At 48.7% G+C, this 24,334-nt stretch overlaps 1 protein-coding gene across 1 annotated transcript in view; it reads left to right on the forward strand.

Moving 5' to 3' along the window:
- The window catches only part of FLOT1 (flotillin 1), a 32,997-nt gene extending 13,043 nt beyond the window's left edge, over window positions 1-19,954 (forward strand). The window contains exons 2-13 of the mRNA XM_088481482.1: window positions 923-968; window positions 4,775-4,850; window positions 4,931-5,021; window positions 5,926-6,069; window positions 6,943-7,062; window positions 7,160-7,255; window positions 7,620-7,772; window positions 7,859-8,040; window positions 8,414-8,459; window positions 8,605-8,742; window positions 16,592-16,756; window positions 17,485-19,954. Of these exons, the coding sequence (XP_088337608.1) occupies window positions 923-968; window positions 4,775-4,850; window positions 4,931-5,021; window positions 5,926-6,069; window positions 6,943-7,062; window positions 7,160-7,255; window positions 7,620-7,772; window positions 7,859-8,040; window positions 8,414-8,459; window positions 8,605-8,742; window positions 16,592-16,756; window positions 17,485-17,517 (1,290 nt within the window). The 3' untranslated portion in view covers window positions 17,518-19,954. The remainder of the gene's footprint in view (window positions 1-922; window positions 969-4,774; window positions 4,851-4,930; window positions 5,022-5,925; window positions 6,070-6,942; window positions 7,063-7,159; window positions 7,256-7,619; window positions 7,773-7,858; window positions 8,041-8,413; window positions 8,460-8,604; window positions 8,743-16,591; window positions 16,757-17,484) is intronic.
- The last annotated feature ends 4,380 nt before the right edge of the window (window positions 19,955-24,334 follow it).

The following is a 24,334-nucleotide window of genomic DNA, read 5'->3' on the forward strand; positions in this document are numbered from 1 at the left end:
TATTGGCAGGTGAGGCCTCCTTGGATGTGGATCAGACTCCTTATTTGTGCTCTATGGATTTCACAAGAAGGGATGGCTAGCCAACAAACAGACATTAGTTTATTGGCTTCGCATGACTATCTCACAGGCTTATACTCAGGCAGGCCTTCCGGTACAGGCAAGTGTTACTGCTCATTCTACTCGCTCTGTGGGTCCTTCATGGACAGCTCGCCGTGGCACCTCAGCTGAACAGCTTTGTAAGGCGGCCACGTGGTCCTCTGTCCATACATTTCTGAGGTTTTATGCTTTTTGATACATTTGCCTCTCAGGATGCTTCATTTGGGCGCCAGATTCTCCTCTCAGTGCAGGAGCATCCCCATCCTTAAATTACTGCTGTGGGACATCCCCAAGGTCTCCCTGTGGAGCCCTATGGACCCTGAAGAAGAAAATTAGAGTTATGGTAACTTACCTTTAACTCTTTCTTCGAAGTCCACAGGGCACCCGCCCTGACGCACCTGGCTTCAATATGAGCTATGTTTCTGGTGACCGGTTTCCCTTTTCCTTCTACGTGAGAGTGTGATTCTTGTGTCTTCCTTCTCTCTTCTCCTCCTCCTCCGGCTTGTCACAAACTGAGGTGCCTTGGGGGCGGGGTATAGGGGGATGGTGGACTGATGCATCCTGGGAGATGAAAGCTTTAACTGCGTGGTGCCCAGTCCTCAACCACCACCTACACCCCAAGGTCTCCCTGTGGACGCTATGGACTTCGGAGAAAGAGAGTTAACAAAGGTAAGTTTTACCATAACTCTCATTTTTTCTTTAAATAATATCCACATTCAAGCGCAGATCTTCCTGGTTTTTATATACAATTACTGTCTATATAATACATGAAATATGCTGCAGATATGTACAGGATACAAATTTTCTTCCATTGTTTTTTATTTAGATGGTGTTTTATACCTGTGGACCGAATGAAGCCATGGTTGTATCAGGTACAGTAGATTCCCAGTTTTCTGTCTTGCACACTTGTAGCATTTTAAGCATCAATTCCTCTAAAAATTAGTTATTTTTTTCGTACATAAATCACTGTGGCGGGCTAGAAGAAGAAGCTTGGTAATTACCAGTTTTCCTTGGCTTGTTCCTTCAGGCTGCTACTAGCATGGCAACCAGTCACATAGCACATGATGTATTGAACAGAGGGGCTTTGGAACACCCCTCTGAGCTCTTTCTCTGCACTGTAAAATTCGTCCCACTTTTACATCACATGACGTGCAGAGAGTCTGTGGGCTCGATCCAATTAGGTGCTCCCTTAGGTGCTTTGAAGTAATTTGAGGAAATTAATTTTTTTTATTACCTAAAAAAATTACATGTAGTTATTGGACTAAATAAGCTAATTAGAAACTTCCAATTGCCTAATTGGTCATTAGGGGGGGGTATCCAAGGGGTTCAGCACAGTGGGCCTCATTCAGAGGCGGGCGGAGGATGCAAGCGGACGTGCGCATGCTCTGTGGGGGGCCATCGACCCGGTCTGAGCGCATCAGCGCTAACGACCGTGTCTGAATGACCCCCAGTGTCCCCACATTTAACCTTAAAATAAAGATTTTCCTTTCCACCTCTCACCCTCAGGGAGGTGCGAGTGGAAACTTGCGAATTCAGTCTGACCAGTGTGAGTTGCTAATTGGATTGCAAAATGAATTCGCTATGCGAATTCGAAGTGAAAATCGCAACGTGCAATTCGCACCTAATGGGACTGACCCCTGTGTTAGTGACTGGCAGCCATATATTGTGCCTTCCAGAGATATTTTGAAAGAGATGATGCTTTGGTGGAAGACTGTTACGTTTCTCACACGGTTGTGTAAGACCTCTAGAGCCAACGAGAGGATCTTCCACCACGAACAGCCACCCCTTGTTCCCTTAGAGATTGATACTTGCACCGGTACTTAGGTGGCCGTCTGGATTTAAGACTCCAGCACTACAGGCTTACACAACAGACGAGAGACCGCAGGACTTCTGACTGGAAACTTAATGACTCTGAGAAGTGGCAGTACTTTCACTACTAGAAATATCTGGAGTGAGGCTGCAGGTAGATTGTTACATGCACAGGAGTAATGGACAAGGTACACAAGCAGCAGCAGATGATAATGGTCTCAGGGACGTATAGGGACTATGGTGCAGCTGGGCCACCAGGCATAAAGCGGGTAAACAACCGGTTCAGGCTGCGCAGCAGGAGTGACCTGGAGAGTGGTACTGCAGGGTTTACAGACAAGGAGGTGCAGCAGGGCCGCGGGCTGCGGAGTGGCTTGATCGTTGGTCTGGAGTGACCAGGCCTCATGCTGCAAAATGACTGGACTGAAGACAATGATGCAGCTTTAACCACAGGCTGCGGCGACTGGTCCTAGGATGGTAATGCGGCCTATGCCGCGGACTGAGATTCAACAGGAATGCAATATAATGCGGTATGGTCACAGGCTAAAGTAACAGACTTAGGTTCGAGGTGCAGCCTTGAGGGCCGATGTGCGACAAGAGCAACACGGTGCAGCCTTGAGGGCCGAGATGCAACAAGAACAAATAGATGCTGCCTTGAAGGCCGTGGTGCAACAAGAACACCACAGTACGGCCTTAAGGACCGAGGTCTGAAAAGACTTCATCTGAGGTATGGCCGACAGACTATCACAGGAGCGGCTAGAACACAGGCTGGAGGCAGCGAAGTAGAAAACACTGCTGACTTTAAGCGGCTGAACACTGACTGACGCGGCTTAGACTAGGCTTTGGAAATGCTGCGGAGAGTTCGGCCACGGCTGCAAAAGTCACTGCTCGGGATAGTAACAACAGGAAGGACGTGAGCAGGTGAAACAACAGCAGGATAAACAGAACAACTTCTGAATCGGGACAACAGGTTCAGGAATTGAACGCAGGAACTGCAGAACAAGGTGAGATCGGCAAGACTCAGGCTTCTGATCACAGGAACAAACACATATTCTGGAGGTCAGACAATATCACCGGCAGGAAGTGTAGGGCTGGCTGTAATATATCAGAAGCAGGAACCAATGACAGCAATCCCTGCAGAAAGCCTACGTAAATACAGGATAGTATGCAGCTGAGCTCTGCACACAAACTGACAGGTAGGAATGCAGCAGAGCTGCACACAGACGAAAACAGAGGCCCTGATTCAGAGCCGGACACTCTGACAGAGCGCTTTCTCTGAATCGGGGCGTGTTTTTTTTTTTTAATTTTTGGAGCGGCCTCCTGGCCGCTCGCATAGCTGTGGGTGACCACCCACAGCTATTGCGAGTGGCCATGATGATGGTCGCGATGGTCAAGACCATCGCGACCATCGGGCTTACGACGAGACCCTTGTGGTAGGGTCTCGTGGCCGCAAGCCCCAGAGAGCTTTCGGCTCAAATTGAGCCGGAAGCTCTCCACTGACATCACTTGTGATGTCAGTGGGGCCGCCCCCAAACGGTACGCGTTCTCATGGGAACGCCTCTGTTTGGGCAGCCACCCCCCCCCCCGGCCCGCCCACCAAAGGGGGCGAGCTGTCACTCAACATCGACAGCTCGCCCCCTTTGGTGCGAGACCCGGAGCGAAGGATTGCACGTCGCTAGCCGGGTCTCGCACACGCGCACGACGGAGCCGGCTCCGTCGTGCGCATGCGCTGTGGGCCACCATCGACCCGGTTGCGAGCACTCAGCGCTTGCGACCGGGTCTGAATCAGGCCCAGAGTTCCAGCTGCCTGCAACATTTGGAACTGAAATCAAGGCATAATGCAAATCCCAGTTGTCTAATACGGCCTGGACCTGCCACCAAGATGATTCGCTGCTGCGGATCATAACAAAGACAGTAAGCTAAGAAAAATTACTATTAATTGCATACTTAAAAAGGCACTAAACTTGCTATTTAATGAAAAATATGTGGGTTTGCTGCTTTCTTTAACCTGCTAACAAATGAACTTGACCTGTTTTGATTAGTACCCTTTCCTGGTTTCTATGGGCACCTTCTAAAGAGTGGAGAAGTGGACCATTGGAGAACTTGCAAATAGTAACCAATCAGCTTTGCTGTAGTATTTATCAAGTACATTCTATAATATGATAGGTAGAGGCTGTTTGGTTGCTGTGGGTAACTCCTCCACTGGTCCACTTGTCCTCTCTTTACAAGGTTTGATATTGCTATTATAATGTAGCATAACTATGCAATTATATGACCTAAAGTGGGCGCTATTACCATGTAGCGTTAAGGACACCGGTACAGAGACTCCCTGACGCGGCCTGGCAGGGGTGTTTCTAGAGAGGAGGGGGCTTGTGTGCCGTCTCCGTCACGGGTCCCCTCCTCTCTGTCCGGCAGCGCACTGAGCCGCACTTATAGACTCTGGGCACTAGAGTGTGTGCATGCACAGGTCACCGGGAAAATGGCAGCGGCGGCCATTTTCCCTGTACTACGCAAACGATGGGAAAATGGCTGCGGTGGACATTTTCCAGATTTTTTTTTTTACAGCGCAGACACCGGCGCCGACATGGGACTCCTGAGAGGTAAGTATAATATGGGTGCAGGGTGTGTGGTGCGGGCTCCCTCTGGACCCAGGGGCCTGTGTGCCCCGTGCACCCATTATAAATACGCCCCTGCAGCCTGGTTTAGTCTACCCCTCCCTTTTCAAGCACCTTTGAAGGACCATTAAGTTGATCTAAGCAGCTACTATTTTGTATTAAAAGTTTTATAGATCTCAGACATGTCGACCTGGGGCGATGTAGTAGATATATTGTGCTCACTGCGCACAGAATCATTATTTTAATTTTGTTTCCAGGTTTCTGCCGCAGCCCTCCGGTAATGATTGCCGGTGGCCGGGTGTTTGTCCTGCCCTGTATACAGCAGATCCAGAGGTGAGATACATTTACCTTTCTTTCTGTTTACCCGGACCTAGAAGTATATGTGCATACATCTGGTATTATGTCACCTTTAGGATCTCCCTGAATACGCTGACACTGAATGTGAAGAGTGAGAAGGTCTATACGCGGCATGGAGTCCCCATCTCCGTTACTGGCATTGCACAGGTAAGGCAGGATATCGGCATGTAATGTGTAGCTCCTACGCTACCATGCCGGATGGGCCGATCTAATCTGACAGGGCATCCGGTAACGTTGGGTATGTAGAGGTTTCCAAAGTAAAACAGGAAGGGTTCCACCTTGTACGTCTGTCCAACTACTCAGAATTGTTGGTCACAGCCACCTTTGGCGTTGGCACTTGGCAAAACTGGGAAGAATTTGTAAAGTTGAGGCAGTAAACCATTTTGGTGTCCAGGCCTCATAATTTTCTTAGTGTAGCACTTATTTGCCACTGTTTTTGTTCCTCTCTCAATGGTGGAGAAGATTCCTCTCTGGTTTTCAGGCATACTTTATAGCGATTGCTCACGTTAGTCGGTGTCACTGGTGTGTGCCTGGCTGAGCATGAGCCAATCACATGACGCTTTTGTTCACTCTAGAAGTCATCTACCACCAGGTACATTCTGCTGCTGCAAAGCTTCCCAACCAGTCACTATGAATAGTGCTCATTCTGCCGGGGATTATATGCAATACAAATATTCAGCCTATCGTCTACGTAGAAATCAGTGACACAATGACACACTGTGATGCTGCTAGCTCATTAGTTCGTTAATTGGCTACCTCCATTTTCATAAAATGCCAATCTACAGAAATATTGCGTATAAAAACGACAGATTTAATTCCGACGAGTCCCTGAAGCTGTTGCTTCCAGACTGAATATTGCCCTTGGCTGTTTTATCAACCGGATTTAAATCTAGTTTCATCTTAAAGCGCATTTTTATCCTCTCTTCTTTGATTGAACCCTTTCAGCATTCAATCCACCCTTCCAATACATTGATCACGTTATTTCCTACTTAACCAATGTAACTGGTCATCTGACCTCCCTGATCTGTACGTTTTTGTGCACCTCGCGCAGGTAAAAATTCAGGGACAGAATAAGGAGATGCTGGCGGCTGCTTGCCAGATGTTCTTGGGTAAAACGGAAAATGAGGTGGCGCACATTGCCCTCGAGACGTTGGAGGGTCACCAGCGTGCCATCATGGCTCACATGACGGTGGAGGTAAGTCTGCTATTGTCTCTTCTGACAAGGTTTGATTTATTATGGAAGTTTGGGAATAGCGTGGCTGCGTATTCAATTTCATTCACTTTAATAAAATGACGTGGACATTTGTTTAATACATCCTTGTGTTGAGAAGTAATGTTGTCACTCATAACCAGAGGGTAGTGAAGTAACGCCCATAAAATATAACATCGATCTGGAGAATAGTGATGTCACTCGTGTCGTGCTCAGTTTGAAAATGCAGAAACATAAACCAGTCAATGAAGGTAAAACACCTGAATGAGGATTAGCTCATTTAAACACATTTGGGTAGAACAAACTGATACATGTCCTTATATTTTATGTGAGTGGCTACATTACTACACGTACATTAGAAGTCACCTTGGAGGTCTGTAACCAGCACAGAGCCCTCAGCCTATGGCCTTGAGTTTCTGCATGATCACTAAGCTCCTTATTGACATCTGATGTCCTTATATTTTACAGCAGTGTGCATTATTCACAGTATAAGTATATTAATAAATAACCTCCTATAAGATTCCCTAGTAGCACTTCCTTTGATCCAGGGTTGCATAAAATTGTATTTAAAAAAAAATAAATATATATATATATATATATATATATATATATATATATTTGATTTTAAATAGGATTTAGAAAAAAATTAAACGTTTAAAAATGTAAAACGTTTACTTAAAAAAAAAAAAAAAATTAAATAAAAAAATCCTATTTAAATCCCCCCAAAAAATCTGATTTAAATCAAATAAATAATTTTTTTTATTTGTTTTTGTTTTTTGTTATTTTTAAATCCAATTTTATGCAACCCTGCTTTGATCCCTTCCCAATGACCTCACCTTTCTCTTGATTGCTCACCAGGAGATCTACAAGGACCGGCAGAAGTTTTCAGAGCAGGTTTTCAAAGTGGCCTCTTCTGACCTTGTGAATATGGGAATCAGTGTTGTAAGCTACACCCTGAAGGACATCCATGACGATCAGGTAAAAAAATAAGGGATTAGGGAGCTTGCAGAAGGATAGTATTTAGGTAGAAATAATATACATCCAGTTATCTGTATTTTTTTTTTTTTACCTCTAGGATTACCTGCACTCCCTGGGTAAAGCCAGGACCGCTCAGGTGCAAAAGGACGCGAGGATCGGCGAGGCCGTGGCCAAGAGAGATGCTGGGATTAAGGTGATTGAAACATGGACTTGTGAGTGATATCTGGAGAAGTCCCGTACTACTAGCAAAGATAGTAACATGAAATGAATCATACAAAATAGGGTTGAATGGTGCTTATGCTTGCACTGTTATGTGATCCGGCTGGGAGGATATTAGAGATGGGAGGAAGTATTAGAATGGAGGGAAGATGAAGGACATACAAGTGCCATGACCTCTGCAGATCAGAAAGGCAGGAGCACGCTGTATCATCTCCACGTTGGACTGATTGGAGAAAATGCTGTCGCTGAAAAGCTGCAACCGCTGCCGTTCTTCAAAGCGGGAGTGCCTGATTTTCCACTATTGTTGATGTAACTGGTAACACATTGCTGTGTTGCAGGAGGCAGAGGCCCTACAGATGAAAGTGTCCGCTCAGTACATCAGCGAAATAGAGATGGCAAAAGCTCAGAGAGACTTTGAACTGAAGAAGGCCATCTATGACCTGGAGGTGAACAGCAGGAAGGCAGAGAGTGACCTGGCCTATCAGTTACAGGTACAGCCATCACTACCCATTGCTAGTCCAGTGCAGGAGACGGTTGGTTGACCTACGGCTTCCTGATTTTTTTTTTTTTTTTTTAGGTAGCCAAGACGAAGCAAAAGATTGAGGAGCAGAAGGTCCAAGTTCAGGTGGTGGAGAGGGGTCAGCAGGTCATGCTACAGGATCAAGAAATCAGCCGAAGGGAGAAGGAACTAGAGGCCAGAATCAAGAAGCCGGCAGAAGCTGAACGCTACCGACTGGAGAAACTTGCAGAGGCTGAGAAGTGCGCTATGTGATGCTAAGCGTATCCCTTCCTCTAATATACTAATCCACCATGTATCTAATCCATGGTTGCATAAAATTGGATTTTTAAAAAAAATAAAAACCGGATTTATTTGATTTAAAGGTTTTTTTTTTTTGGTTTTTTTTATTTAAATAGGATTTTTTTATGTCAATTTTTTTAAGTAAACGTTTTAAATTTGAAAACGTTTATTAAAAAAAATTTAATAAAAAAAAAAACCTATTTAAATCCCGTTTTTTGATTTTTTTTTTTTTAAAAATCCAATTTTATGCAACCCTGATCTAATCCCCCATGTATCTACTATCTGCCTTAATCCTCTCACCTGCTGCCATCTAATCTGCTTTATGTCCTGCAGAATGAAGCTCATCACTGAGGCCGAGGCTAAAGCCGAGTCCATCAGGGTTAGTAAACGCAGCATTTATGCATCGTACTCTTCTGATACGGCTATAAAATGGTTATGTTTGGAGTGTAAGCAGCGCGTAATGAGGTCAGCGCACTGCGTTATTGTCTGACGTATTTACACATGCATTCTCTCGCTCTCCACAGGTAAAGGGAGAAGCCCAGGCGTACGCAGTTGAAGTCCGAGCTCGTGCTGATGCCGAGCAGATGGCCAAAAAGGCGGAGGCCTTTGAGGAGTACCAGGAAGCCGCGATAGTTGACATGTTGCTGCAGAAGCTGCCCGAGGTAACTTCTACCAGACTACATGAACCAGTCTTTGTTGTTCGTATGTTTGCGGTGTCCTATATTCTATATTTCCTCCTCTTATAATGGGATGGTTCATAGTCAGTGTACACAGGGTCTCCAGTCCCCATTGCTGCCTGTCCAACACCTGGAACATCTTGGGCATTGTGTAACTGCTGCAGCACCTCTTTGCTGGTTTGTCTGGCAGAAACCTTCCTGACCACTTCCTAAAGATCAGGACTGCTGGGTAACTGGTAGAGAGTTAATGCAGGGGTGTCAGGAGGGGGGGAGCAGGTACTACTTTTCCCGGGCTTGTTGGAGGGGCCAGGTAATCAACCACCCCACTGCTCTGCCCGCTACCGCTGGCCGCACCTGGGTAGCAGTCTCCTCTCACTGCCCTATGTGCCGCTGTGGCTACGCTGCTATACAGGCATGGCCAGCGGTAGTGGACAGAGAGAAGTGCCTCCTCCCCTGGAGCCGCGCCCTGAGAGCATAGTCGTTTCTTAAGGATTTGTTTTGGGAGAGGGTTTGGCCACGCCCCCCTTCATACCCGGGCCCGTCTGAGCTCTCGACAGCCATGAGTTCATTCGGAACGGCCGGGGGATGTTGGTCACGGGAACAACAAGCTTCTCCCAGGAACAAACAGGATATTGGTTGTAATGATGGTTATTGGTTAAAATAGCTGTTTGACATAAGACTGTTCCCCCTTACATGTATGATGGAAGAAGTACCCAGCCAAAATTATGTTTATGACCTGCAGTGCGAGTATATAACAAATACATAGGGACTTATTTAGAGTGAGACGTAAACATCATTTGCATTTTTTTTTTTTACCACGAGCTGATTTATTTATTTATTTTTAAAGCGCATGTTCAGATTTTCATGGCCTGCGACTGCATACGACGAGGGGGGCGGGATCAGGACCTTGATGAGCGCAGAGATGCAGCCAAAGTACAGTAAAGGCACGGTGCGGACGTGAAGGCGCAAAGTGCGACTAAAATGGTTGGCAAAGATACGCAAATACATACACATGTACTGAGGTCTGAGCGGTGGCTGCTCTTGCCTGGGTGTAACACTAGTGCATTTGCTTCTGCTACGTTAAGCACTACAGGAGTACTCATAGGCCTGGTCCTGAGTCTGGTGCATCTGTGTAAATGGACGCAGCTCCCACTTTTCGAGCCCGACTGCCCAATCGTCTTAATCGCACAACACGGTGTGCACATGCGTAGCACTACTATGTGTCCGAAGTCACAAGAAGGTGCGTGCGTGGCCGCGTCTTGTGTGCGAACAGAGACCAGCGTGAAGTTGGCGTTTCTGGACAAGTATCACTACGTACGGAGCAGCTATTTCTGATGGCATTGTTGTGCCTACGGAACCGGGACGCCTGTTTCTGACGGATCTCTTGCACCTAGCATAAGGGCTCGCGTAAGTGCCCATACGAATGATGATGGCGACGTCTGCAGACGGTAAAACAGTGGGCGGGATAGGCTTGCACTTTCAGAAGCGCAGATTGGCGAATTAGTTCATCCGATTGTCACATTAGCATATGAAAGGGACTATAATGCACGGCCGACGGGTAAGCAGCTGCAGGAACGTGGCACTTAGAATCAGGCCCTATCTGTTCCACCCGGCCATTACCTGTAATGCATTTGCATTGTCTACTGCAATTTCTACTTCAGGGTCCATAGGGTATCCACAGGATACCTTGGGGTATAGGTGTGACGTCAGTCGCAGGGCACCAAAGAGTTAAGCTTTCAGCCTCCCAGGATGCACTAGGTCCCCCTCCTATACCCCGCCCCCGGGCCAAGGCACCTCAGTTTAGTTTGGTGCCCGGCCGGAGTCGGGTGCACCTGTTGGAGTGGGGGCTAGAAGAGCCCCTGAAGCTTATTTTTCATGCAGCTGTGGCTGCACATCTGGATGAACAGCATGGACAGTCAGTCCTGACGTCCATGCTGTCTTCCCTACACCCCGCCGGTACCAGAACGCCGGTACTGATCCGGGGATGCTGGTGGGCGTCTGGGGTCACAGCTAGCGGTGACCCCAGATGCTCCGGACCATGGCCGGATTCAAGGGGGACAGAGGTAAGCAGCGGGGTCCCGCGGTGGGTCCCCGCTGATCACATGGTCCTAAGTCCCCAGGCAGGGGGCTCCCTGGGGACTGGCTGCAGCGTGGAGCCAGGCGACCAACCTGCGCTTCCACTACCCCCTGGGACAGCGGACCGCAGCAGAGCGGTAGCGCTGCGGCGTCCCAGGGGTTAAATGCATGCCAGGGGAGCGCGCCTTCCCTGTCTCACAGCCGGCGCCTCCCCCGCTGCACACAGCCCTCTCTGCATGCTGCCGACTGGTCCTGTGGCAGCGCTCCTCCCCCAGGCCAGCCTCCTCTCTGCTCCTCGGCGGCCATCTTCTCCAGAACGCATGGTGAACGCTGCTGGAAGCGCTGGACGGAAGCATCGTGGTCTGGGTCCCCCCGCATACCTCTCCTCCGCTGTGGTCAGGTCTGTGTATGCAGCGCTGTGTCCTACCAGGCCCTGTGTCTGGGTAGTTGAGTGATCAGCGCTGTTAGTGCAGGAATTGTTATTTCTCTGCATTGTATGTGACTGTGCTAGCGCTGCTGCCTGTAATCTTTTCTTCTCTAAACTGTCAGCTTTATTACTGTCCCTGTTCTTTCTGCTAAAGCCCTTGCGGTGCGGTGCTGCAGGGTGGTCTCTCGCCTATTTAATACTTAATTGGTGAGAGAGGTCACATACGTGGTGCCATCATGTCTGAAAGTGATTTTCCCCTCCGGCTACAGTGTACCACGTGCAAAGTACCGTTAGCGGAGGGGGAGGGTAGCGCGGAGGACCTTTGCCGGCAGTGTTTGTCCATGGCGCGGCCTATTACGGTTACAGCACCGGTACAGGAGCCGCCCTGGGCTTGTTTCGCTCAGGCGTTAACAGCTTTAGTGGGCCAGTTAGCTCCGCAGCCCGCGTTTACTCCGATGGGTTTGTCCCAGCAGTCTGTGGTGTCGTCACCCATGCAGGGGTTCCCACGACAATTGGTGGTACCCCACAGTCTCCCTATTTCCCCGCTCCCGGGTTCTCAGGAGCCAGCGTGGGTTAACTCCCTGACGAGTTCTGTACAGCACTTGTCGGATGTGTTGCAAGGGGAGTCTGTGATGCGGTCTCATAAAAGGCCGGTGGCGTCTCTGTCCGCTCCTTATGAGGATGACGAAGGGACGTCTGATGATGGGGAGATTCTAGATCCTTACGATCAGGAACCTCTCCATACTAAGGACGCTGATGCTAAGTCCAAAGTATATATTCCTGGACTTATTCGGGCGGTCCGCACAGCCTTGGTGATTGAGGACGAAGTTCCCCCAGCGGCTAAATCTAAGTATGCCTTTTTCAAAGATGTGAAGGGCGATGCCACAGTCTTTCCTCTTTCGGGTCAGTTGGTGGACCATTTAGAGGAGGCGTGGAAACAACCTGGCAAAAGATACCAGCCGCAGAGACGCCTGGCGGTGGCTTATCCGTTCGCGGATAATTATTTTGCGAAGTGGGAATCCCCTCCACAGGTGGATTCTCACGTGACCCGTCTTGTCCGTAGTGCCACATTGCCGATGCCATCCATGTCCTCCCTTAAGGATGCTACGGACCGCAAGGTAGAAATCTGCCTGAAGTCCGCTTATTCCCTTGCAGGGGGGGCAGCACGGCCGGCTATGGCCATTTGCTGGGTTGCCAGAGCGATGGAGCGCTGGGCGGATTCATTAGAGGCTTCTTTTGAATCCGACTGTCCGGCCGATCAGGCGGAGTTGATTGGCAATCTCCGTGATTCGGCCACCTACATCAACGAGGCGGCTCTAGACATTAGTACTCTGGTGTCTAGAATTTCTTCAGCAGCGGTAGCTGCTCGTCGCACCTTGTGGCTGCGATCCTGGAAGGCGGACGCAGATTCCAAGAAAGGTCTGGAAGCGTTGCCGTTTACCGGAGAAGTTCTCTTCGGTCCGGATCTGGATAAGATTGTGGCCACGCTGGCGGCAGCCAAATCTGCCTGTCTCCCGTCGGCCGCTGCTCCTTCTGGTTCGGGACCATCGTCCTTTCGGTCATCTAGGGCCCAGGGCAGGCCCAAACCACAGTCGTTTCCTCGACAGGCTGGCCCTAAGAAATCGGTCAAGCCCCGGAAGCAGGCATGGAGTACCAGACGTCCGGCCCCCAAGCCAGATGGCAAGCCTGCGGCCTGACGGTCCGGGCCTCCCTTTGGGGGATCCCAGGGTGGGAGGCCGCCTGCTACAGTTCGCCCAGTGTTGGTCGACTACTACGACAGACACTTGGGTTCTGGAGGTGGTTTCCCACGGATACGCCCTCTCCTTCCGGCACAGACCCCCGGCTCGCTTCTTCACCACGGGTCTCCCATCAGACCGGAACAAGGCTACGGAGCTGCGGAAGGTATTGCACACTATGCTCCAGGCTGGAGTTATAGTGGCGGTTCCATTCTCCCAGAGGGGCCAGGGTTTCTATTCAAATCTATTTTTGGTACAGAAACCCAATGGGTCATATCGTCCGATTCTCAACCTCAAAGCACTCAACAAGTCTTTGCGGGTCCCGAAGTTTCGGATGGAGACCCTACGGTCCATCATTCTGGCGCTGGAACCTGGGGACTACTTGGTGTCATTGGACATACAGGACGCTTACCTGCATGTCCCTATTCTTTGGCGCCATCAACAGTTCCTCAGGTTTGCAATCAGCAGCGACCACTTCCAGTTTCGGGCGTTACCTTTTGGCCTGGCAACAGCACCACGTGTTTTCACCAAGGTGATGGCGGTCATGGCGGCTTCTCTGCGGCTGCAGGGAGTCCGCATGTTGCCGTATTTGGACGACCTGTTATTGGTGGCAGGATCTCCAGAGCTCCTGTTACGCCACTTGGACCTGACCATTGCACTGCTGCAACGGCACGGCTGGCTAATCAACTGGCAGAAGTCCACTCTAATCCCGTCTCGGAGGATTCTGCATCTTGGAGCCTTATTGGACTCGGGACAGCAAAGGATCTTCGTGACGGAGGACAAGATCTCTGCTTTACAGTCAAGGGTGCGCAGTTGTCTGCACAGCTGCCGGGTGTCCTTACACTCGGCGATGAGGTTACTGGGCTCCATGGTGTCGGTGTTCGACATGGTGGAATACGCCCAGTTTCACTCCAGACCTCTGCAGCACCTGATCCTGTCCAAGTGGAACGGGCTGACTCAGTCTCTGAAGTCCCAGACGATTGTGCTCACCCAGGAGGTTCGCCTGTCCCTTACGTGGTGGTTACAGACGACCCACCTCAACAAGGGACGTCCGTTCTGGGTTCCAAATTGGGTCCTGTTGACAACGGACGCCAGTCTTCGGGGCTGGGGAGCAGTTTCGGGTCCACACTTGTTCCAGGGCAGGTGGACGCCGACAGAAGCGGAGCTTCCAATAAATATCTTGGAACTCCGTGCGGTCTTCAATGCTCTCCAGCAGGCACAGCGGTTTCTCCAGGGTCGCCCGGTGCAGGTCCAGTCGGACAACGCTACCACCGTGGCCTACATAAACAGGCAAGGAGGAACTCGCAGTCGGGCGGCTCTCGTAGAGGTCTCTCGGATCCTGGTTTGGGCGGAGCGCAATCTTCCGGCCATATCAGCGGTCTTCATCCCGGGAGTGCTCAATTGGGAGGCGGACTTTCTAAGTCGCCAGGACGTTCATCCGGGGGAATGGTCCCTGCACCCGGACGTTTTTCAACTACTGGTGGACAGGTGGGGTCTTCCAGAAATCGACCTCATGGCGTCCCGGCACAACAACAAGTTGCCGGTGTACGGGTCTCGCACAAGAGACGAAGGGGCGTCTCTGGTGGATGCTCTGTCCGTCCGGTGGACGTTCCGGTTCGCATACCTGTTCCCTCCGGTCTCCCTTCTTCCACGGGTAATCCGGAAATTCAAACAGGAAGGAGGGACGCTCCTGTTGATAGCTCCCGCGTGGCCCAGACGGCACTGGTTCTCAGACCTTCAGGGTCTGTCCGTGGACATTCCTCTGCGGTTGCCGCTACGACCGGACCTTCTGTCTCAGGGTCCTTGCCTTCACCCGGACCTGACTCGGCTGTCTTTGACGGCGTGGCTGTTGAGACGGCCATGCTGAGGTCCCGGGGGTTTTCCAGCTCTGTGGTGCGTACCATGTTACGAGCTCGGAAACCGTCTTCCGCGAGGATATACCATCGCGTGTGGCATACGTTCTTCCAGTGGTGTCGACCGAGAGGTTATGCACCGCGGGAGTTTCGTCTGTCTCGGATTCTCGCCTTCCTGCAAGCGGGACTAGATCATGGGCTTCGCCTTGCTTCTTTGAAGGTACAGGTTTCGGCCCTATCTGTCTGGTTTCACCGTAGGATTGCTACAATCCCGGATGTGCACACCTTTATGCAGGGTGTTCTCCGCATTCAGCCGCCCTTTGTTCCACCTGTGGCGCCTTGGGATTTGGCTGTGGTCCTGAGGGCTCTCCAAGGACCACCGTTTGAACCACTGGGCTCAGTGGATCTTAAATGGCTAACAGCTAAGACTGTTTTCCTTCTGGCCATTGCTTCGGCCAGACGTGTTTCTGAGTTAGGGGCTCTTTCTTGTAGACCCCCTTTCTTGGTTTTTTATGGGAACAGGGCAGTGCTCCGCACTCGGCCCGAGTTTCTTCCCAAAGTTATTTCCCAGTTTCATATTAACGAGGAAATAGTTGTTCCGGCCTTTAACTCACCGGGTCTTTCCGTGGGTGAGGCCTCTTTGGATGTTGTGCGGGCCTTAAGGACTTATGTTGACCGCACTTCTTCGTTTAGGAAGTCGGACGCTTTGTTTGTCCTCTTTGGCTTCCGTAAAAAGGGTTGGCCTGCTTCAAAGCAAACTTTGGCAGCCTGGATCCGTATGGCTATTTCTGAAGCTTATCTTCATGAAGGCCTACCGGTCCCTCCTTCTCTGAAGGCTCATTCCACTAGGTCTGTGGGTCCTTCGTGGGCAGCTCGACGTGGTGCCTCGGCAGTTCAGATCTGCAAGGCTGCTACGTGGTCTTCTGTCCATACCTTCGTGAGGTATTACAGGTTTGACACCTTTGCCTCTCAGGATGCTTCCTTCGGGCGGCGGATTCTCCTTTCTGCACAGGAGCGTCCCCACCCTTAAAGGATACTGCTTTGGGACATCCCCAAGGTATCCTGTGGATACCCTATGGACCCTGAAGTAGAAAATATGAGATATGGTAAGAACTTACCCTTGTTATCTCTATTTCTACGAAGTCCATAGGGTTCCACAGGACTCCCGCCCTGTCGCACCTGTGCTGCAGATGGGCTTTGCTCTGGTCACCGGTTTTCCGTCTCCCTCTGGTGAGAATGTGATTCTTGTATGTGTCCAGATCTTTGTTCTCTCTCTTCCTTCTCCTCCTCCGGCCTATGGCTTGGTAACTAACTGAGGTGCCTTGGCCCGGGGGCGGGGTATAGGAGGGGGACCTAGTGCATCCTGGGAGGCTGAAAGCTTAACTCTTTGGTGCCCTGCGACTGACGTCACACCTATACCCCAAGGTATCCTGTGGAACCCTATGGACTTCGTAGAAATAGAGATAACAAGGGTAAGTTCTTACCATATCTCATATTTTTTATCAACTTCAGAACTCGCTGTGAACCCAATCATACTACAGCCGCATCGGACCAGACATGGTTACAAACATGCGTTACAGTTCTGTTTTACTTACACTGCAATCCTGTAACCCATTCACGCCCCTGGTCTCCTCCGCGGCCCCCACAGGCACGATTATGTGGTTCAGGCCCACTAAATTGAATGGACTAATGGCTGTGCGCCCACTTCTGTCCTTAGGGTGACGCTGCATTTTCTCTTCCAGGTTGCAGAGGAGATTAGCAGGCCTTTAACACAGGTGAAGAAGATAAAAATGGTGTCCAGCGGTGGGAACGAGATTGGAGCCTCCAAGATCACAGGCGAAGTTCTGGAAATCCTCGGCCGCCTACCGGAAACGCTGGAGAAGCTGACCGGCGTTAACATCAACCAGGTCAGTTGTTAAAGTAAAAATAAACGCTATTTATCGCAAATGGTTAAAGCCATTTCCTGTGGAAAATGTAGGCACCCGATTGTTGGCTCTTGAGCTGCATCCCTGAGATAGGCGCAATATAAAGTTACATTTTCATTCTTTACGGTTTTGGAAAATAAGTTTATGGTAATTCACCCACAAAACTGCTCAGGAATTAGATTGTCTAATAAGGGATTCAGCCATTTATGCCGGAACTTCCCGGTTAATTGGGAGTCCTGAGTATAAGTTTTGCTATCTAATGCCTTATTAGGCGGGTTTAGGACTATAATTATTTCAATATACGCTAGACTTTGTGTTCTATTTCAGCCCAAATATAACCGAGTATAGTGGATATTGTTTCTAATTGTTTCTAATGTTCATTCAGTTGATATTCTGTGTTCTTAGTATGAAACTGGCATATGCATTTTTATTGTCCAGTAATTAAATGTTTAAACCAAAGGTTCCCAAATAGTCCTCAAGGCACCCTAACAGTCCAGATTTTAAGGATATCCATGTTTGACCACAGGTGACTTAATTAGTACCTCAGTCAAATTGATCTAACCACCTGTGCTAAAACATGGACACGTCCTGATTGTTATTCTGCCATGGCAATATTATTGCCATTTTGATACATACATACATACATACATACATACATACATATCAATCAGCCATAACATTAAAACCACCTGCCTACTTTTCTTTTTCAGACTATAAAGAAGAGGCCTGGGCGTATGTCCTAATTTCTGCAGTTACACTCTCCCAGATTCCCCCCTCCACCATGTACCTGTCACATCCTCCTTCTCTCCCTGGAGCATCCGCGTAGTTTCCTTGTCCAACATGTCAGTCTCCGTGTGTTATGTCTATAGCCAGAGACTATTCTCCGCTGCTGAATTACATGTTTTGGAGATTGCCTTATGGAGCAACATGAAGCCTTGTTCCAGACAATGTAAAGATAAAACCCCATATTACTTGTAACGTTATATCAGGTGCGTTCATCACTCTTAGTGTCACCTGCAGTTTAACCATTGAATTTGGTCTTGATTTATTCATTCTTAATCTGTTCCATATATATATATATATATATATATATATATATATATATATATATATATATATATATATATATACACACACACACACACATATATGATTGTTTTTTTTTTCTTTAGTTAATACTGTTGTAGGAATGTTGCTGCATAGCTGAGTTTAACTGGTAGCTCCATATCATTGTTTTTATTTGATTTTTAGAAGTTTTACTATGAGAAAAAAAAAAGAAAATAGTTGCCACACGTTCCACCGTTAACCTATGCAAAATCTTCATGGTTACAGTTAGTTACTAAATGAACAGTGGTCAAATACCTTATGTGCATTGACAGTAAAGGTAAAGCCTGACTTGAATGGATTATAAATCTCCACTTTTTCCTTGACACTAGATCAGTGATTCTCAAACTCGGTCATCAGGACCCCTCACAGGTCACGTTTTGCAGCTTACCCAGCAGGTGCACAGATGTATTCATTACTCACTGACACATTTTAAAAGGTCCACAGGTAGAGCTAATTATTTCACTTGATTCAGTGTGGGGACATGGAAAACATGCACTGTTTGGGGTCCTGAGAACCGAGTTTGAGAACCTGTGCACTAGATGATTCCTTGTTATAGAAGTCTCTTCTTTTACTATTTACAGATTAGCAATGTGCCTCACTTCTAAGCGTATGGCCTATTCTGTGGGGAAGCAGCTAGATGCCCTTCCGTAGATTGACCCTGATGTCATCAGCCAGTGTCCAACGTCATTCCCTACCATCCGAGTGTGCATAGAGGGGGAATATAATCATGTAGCAAGCCACCGAGCCCGAAGCGTGGCGAGCCCACGAGGGGCCAACTTTTTTTTTTTTTTTGCTGGACTGTGTGGGCAGGAAACTGCACTTCCGCCCCCTGTACCTTGCCCATTCTGTGGTGCCATAGAACGCATGTATTTAGCCAGGTCTCCCAGCAGAGGGCAGTGTGGAGGAAATTTTTTTTTTTTTTTTTGTTTAGGACTCTCCTGCTTTCCAGCAGCAATTGTTCCATGAAAACTATCTATTAGCAGTAACGGAGAGTAATAAAATGATTTATGTTGGGGAGATAAACTAATCAGACACTCCCCTGGTTAAGAGGCAAAACAATGATGACGAAAAGTAAAAAAAAATAAAAAATGCTGGAACCTGTGATGGGTTGTTGAAGGAAAGTTAATATGTGGCATAGCTAAACTTGAGACAGCTATTTCTAAAATATGGTCAAATCCACATGATCGCTACAATTTAGTAAGATATTCAGCAAGAAGTCTTTTGCAGTTTCTTCCCGGATTTTGCTTATTTTGTTCACATTTAATGGACTTGTAATATTTTACACCGATATGCTGCCAAGCGTAAGCCTTTCCCATAAGAAGACTGTTATGGAAAAAACTAAGAGAGATAAAATGCTACTGCAGCAGTAAGGCAACGTGTGGCACTCCAGCTGCTGTGGAACTACACTTCCCAGCATGCCATGCCACAGTTTTGCTGTCAAGGCATGCTGGGAAGTGTAGTTCCACAGCAGGTGGAGTGCCACACGTTGCCTACCCTTGTCTGACTGCATGATGAAAAAAGGGGAAAAATGCCTTTGTCAGGAAGTGGTTAAACGCTTCATTCATATATAGGGCGATAGTTGTCGCTCTGGAGTGTTAGCAGTTTGTACAATCCCTAGTGTGACATAAATACAGAGACTCGTCTGGTCAGGTAAACTGAGTGCTAAAAACGCTGCGTTTCCGTGGAATACTGTTGCGGGTTTTGCCCTTCAACACGCTGCGCCCAGATCTCGTTACAACATTTGAGATCCGCTGGATGGATGCTGAATCAGGAATGCCCCGATAATGTAACCACTGATTCCTCGTGTGTGCCCTATATACCCACTGTATGCCAACCCCAGTATGGCTATTCTTAACCCAACTTGCACCATGGTAGCAAGTGTATGCCAGTCCTAAGATGGCCGGTGAATGTTTCCATGTTTATAGATGTCTATATTATATTGTGTTTTTAAACTATAATTTTCCAGTCACAAGTACAAACCTATAACTGTGAATGTTGTGCCTGTAGATGATGATTGCCTTCTATCACAATTTATTGTCTCGATGGATGAATAAACCTATTATACAACTTAAATGTTCTGGGGTTACTATACAGTGTGCGATTTCTATAATATAAATATAAATGTTACCACCGCCCTTACTTACCACCAGGTAGTCTCTCAGCACAAATGTGCATTCATGCATGTTCATCCCATTATACAGTATGTCACCCTGGCTGGCATGTGGCATTATAGAGAGGGTGCACTGTGTGCTTGTAGTTATATTTCCTATGTATAAAGGCACACATCCACTACACGATTAAAATGAGTGATTGAACGATGATATCGTTCATTCGTTCGCAAATCGTTCATTAAAATGTCTAAAACGACCAGCGATGCTATCATCGGGCAGACATGCTGATCAACCGGTGATAACGTCAGGTTGAGCATGTTAGGGGATGATTGATGACTGCTCTGTTCAGTGAGGCACAGCACAGACTGTCAAACGACCGCACGATTACAATGTCGTAATCGTGCTTTGCTCTGCTAGTGGATGTGTGCCTTAAGAGTTTACTGCATAGATGTGGTCATCCCTCTGTAATTTTGTCCAGTCTACCTGGAAATGTTGCATGTTGATCTCATAACATAACCAATTTATTATATAGATTTTTATTATTACCTTAATTTATATGGCAACACAAGGGGGGGATTCCTTTGTGCTATACAAAGGGGATGGAACATACAGCCACATTGCAAAGACAAGTTCACAAAATACACATATGCATAACTGCATAGTGACTACAAAAGGAGAGAGGGCCCTGCTCACCGTAGCTTGATTCTAGAAGGGCTACGATCAGATACAAAGAGGGAGAAGAGTTGGTGAAAGCAATGGGTGCAGACTTAGGAGAAAGGAGAGAGTGGTAGGCTGGAATCGGTACGAGATGCCGGCGGCTGAATAGCCGGCGATTCAAATACCGACGCTGGAAGCCCGAATGGTACAAAATCTCGACAGGGTCAGGTAAATACCCTAAACCCAACACCCTGGGGATGCCTAACCTACCCCCGGTGGCCCCTAACCCCCTTCCCGCACCCTAATCCTATCCTCCCCTCGTTAGTGCCTAACCCCCCTTCCCGCAGCCTAAACCTCCCCGTAGGGTGCCTATCCCCAATCTCACCCCTGGGGTCTCTAATCCTAAACCCACCATCTCCGGCTAACCGCACACACTTACCGCTGTCCAGACGTTCGGGATTCCAGCAGTAGGGCTGCCGACGCCGGTACTCTGATGTCCTTCGAGTTATCTGCTTCGGCATTATGCGGGATTCCCGCTTCGCTATTTCGACTGCCGGCATCTTGTCCGCCGGCATATAAGCTGCATCCTGGGGAGGCTTCTATGAAGAGATGAGTTTTGAGGGACGTTAGAGGCTTGATGACTGATTGAGGGCATGATTCAGAGCAGAGAGGCGGCTATGCAATACCAGACAAGTCGCATGCAAATGCAGCAAAAGGCACCTGGTGTAAATAGAAGCCTCCTAACTGCATCACAGTCCTAAGACGCAGCACCGGATCTTCTGCGTGACCATCTGCAATCTGAGTGACCCTGAGGTTACTCAGATTGCCCCTCGAAGCCCCGTAGCTGAGGCCAGGAAGACAGAAAACGGGTGACAGGACCTTCTCTTCCAGGGCGGAGACCGTCCCCACCCCCAAACGGGGCTTTGGGGAGCTCGCAGAGGGAGATGTGCACAGTACAGATTCTACACAGCCTGAGTAACACGCAAACCATCGGGTTTGAGTGCTACTCTGAAGCAGGCTCAGAGTACGGGAGAGCATTCCAGGCCTAGGGAGCAGTGTGGGAGAAATCTTGCAGGTGTACATGAGAGGAGGTGGCAGTTTTTAGCAGAGTGTACAGGAGGGAATGTGCGTGGGAATAAGGCTGGAGATATAGGAGGGGAGGGGTTGATGACTTCATAGGTGACTGAGAAATTTTAACTTTGTTCTGAGTGGGACATGGAGCCATTGGATAGGCTGACAGAGAGGAGAGCGGCAGAGCTGTTGATCACCTGAAGATGACGACAAGTAGATTCCAGCAGTCTAGGTGGGAGATAAGGATGTGAGGGTTTAAAAGGCTGGATTGGATGAGGGACAATCAAGGATGATGCACAGTCAGCGGACTCTGGGAACAGAGGAGGGGGAAAGGGGAAAAAGGAGTAAGACAATTATTACAGTTTTGGCAAGGTTGGGCATTAGAAAGCGATGAGCAATCACAGGAGAAATGGCCAGAAGCTCTGGGCGCTGCAGCTGTTCCAGTTGTTCAGTGCTTTTGCGGTATTCCCTGAGCCATTCCAGGCTACCTGGATCCCTTACACGCTGCTCTGCTTGGAACTGTTGTAACTGTTCGAACAGCTGGTTGTTTAAAGTTTGTGAGTGGTTCCACCAAGGGCAGGTTATAGATGACATGGCTACCAGTGCGAACAGTCAAAATGTGCCCCCCAATTCCCAGATGCTGCATCCTGACCCAGCAGCCGGCGGTGGCAATGTGACCTATGATGTCACGTTGCCATAGGTCACAGCCCAGGCAGCGTATGAGCCGACTGGCAGGGCCCAGCGTTGCCAGGACCCAAAGGTAGGACTGGTGAGCTGCTGTTGCCACCAGTCATGCTGCGCCCCCTGTTCCCCCGCTCTGGTGGTTAGTGTCAGCAGGGGTTGTAGAGCCCCCATATGACTGCATGGCCCGGCTATAGCAATGGCCCTGGTTCCACCATTTGGATTTTCACTGCTAATAGCATTATGGGGGGGGAAATCGAATTAGTCTTTGGGGGGTTTACCCACGTGGGGAGATTCAGTCAGTAGAGCTTCCCCCACATTAATCCACAGAGGTGAATTTTTCCCCACAGCTTTCAGGAGCTGCAAAGAAAAGGCACGCGCTGGGAAAACCTATTGATTCCGCAGCTTACGAGGAATCTGGAAACAGTGGGCTAGCGCGCAGGGAAAATGCTATTTTATTGCATAGCATTTCCGCGAGCTGCGTGGGTAGTTAGCCCCCGTGGCTGTTTGAATTCCCCCCCTGTATGTCAATCCGGCATTACAGGTACTTTTGCAAAATATCTAATATGGACTACTACTACTAAATTCTTATGCAATTACCCTTTATGCATGGTTTCTATATACCACTCTTAATTCCACTTTCAGGCAGAAACTCGGGCTTTAACCCGGCTCGAACCTGGGACACTGAACCTGGGTTGAAGCCAGGGTTTCCGTACTTACCCCTCTCACGCTGGCGGATGGACCTAGGTTATTATAGGGTCATCACCGCTCACACCGGATCCGGGTCCTCCGTCTCTCAGTGGGAGCTTGGAGATTGTCATTAACCCAGGTTATGCCTTTCACACAGCAGGCAACCCGAGTTGGACCCGAGAATAATCCTGGTAGCAACCAGGATAGAAGCCCTGACAAGTTTGACCTGGGTTGACGCTTTCACATAGAAAAGGGACTTGGCTTGTCCCAGCAAATTTCCGGGTCTTTTTCTCTGTCTGAAAGGGGTATAAATTGGATATATTCTACTGAACTCGACCTCAACTAGCAGTTTATTACACTTCACAGTTGCAGCAGTTCATTTTTGGTAAAACAATCCTAGATTTGCCTTTTTCTTTGCAACAATGTATCCAGTGTTTGCATTATGTGATTACACTGCAATTATTTATTGCAACATTGTGCCTTATTTGTGATGGATATATATATATAATCTCCACCATTTCTTTTTTTAAATTTTACCAGGTAGTCTCTTTTTCTGGTTGTTCCCTATTTGCTTTCGACCTGATGGGAATTGTAGTACTTCAACGTCCGCTATGACCGTATTACTCATAATGTACTTAGGGCCTGATTCGGACCCGCTCGCGAGCGCAGGACGCTCGCAAGCGGGTCGATGGTGCCGAAGTGCGCATGTGCACGACGGAGGGAGCTCCGTCGTGCGCATGCGCGAGACCCGGCGAGCGACGAGGAATCCGTCGCTCGGGGTCTCGCAGCAAAGGGGGCGTGCTGTCGATGGTGAGTGACAGATCGTCCCCTTTGGTGGGCGTGCCTGCCAGACGGAGGCATTCCCATGGGAACGCCTACCGTCTGAGTCCAGCCCCACTGACAGTAGTAGTGATGTCAGTGGGAGTGATTTTGGCTCTGATAGAGCCAAAATCACTCCTGGGCTTGTGGCAGCGAGACCCTACCGCAGGGTCTCGTCGCAAGCCCGATGGTCGTGATGGTCTTGACCATCATCATGGACGCTCGCTATAGCTGTGGGTGGTAACCCACAGCTATGCGAGCGTCCATGAGGCCGCTCCAAGAACAGGTAGGAGGGCCCTGATTCAGAGCGAGCGGCTCTGAATCAGGCCCTTACTGTAGATGCAAAGGCTCCGCGTATCCCTGAAAACGATTTTTAAATACTCGCACTATGGTGATATAGTGCATCTATGAGCATATAAAATAA

This window comes from Taudactylus pleione, unplaced genomic scaffold (assembly GCF_031769625.1).
Source record: "Taudactylus pleione unplaced genomic scaffold, aTauple2 ptg000274l, whole genome shotgun sequence".
Lineage (NCBI taxonomy): Eukaryota > Metazoa > Chordata > Amphibia > Anura > Myobatrachidae > Taudactylus > Taudactylus pleione.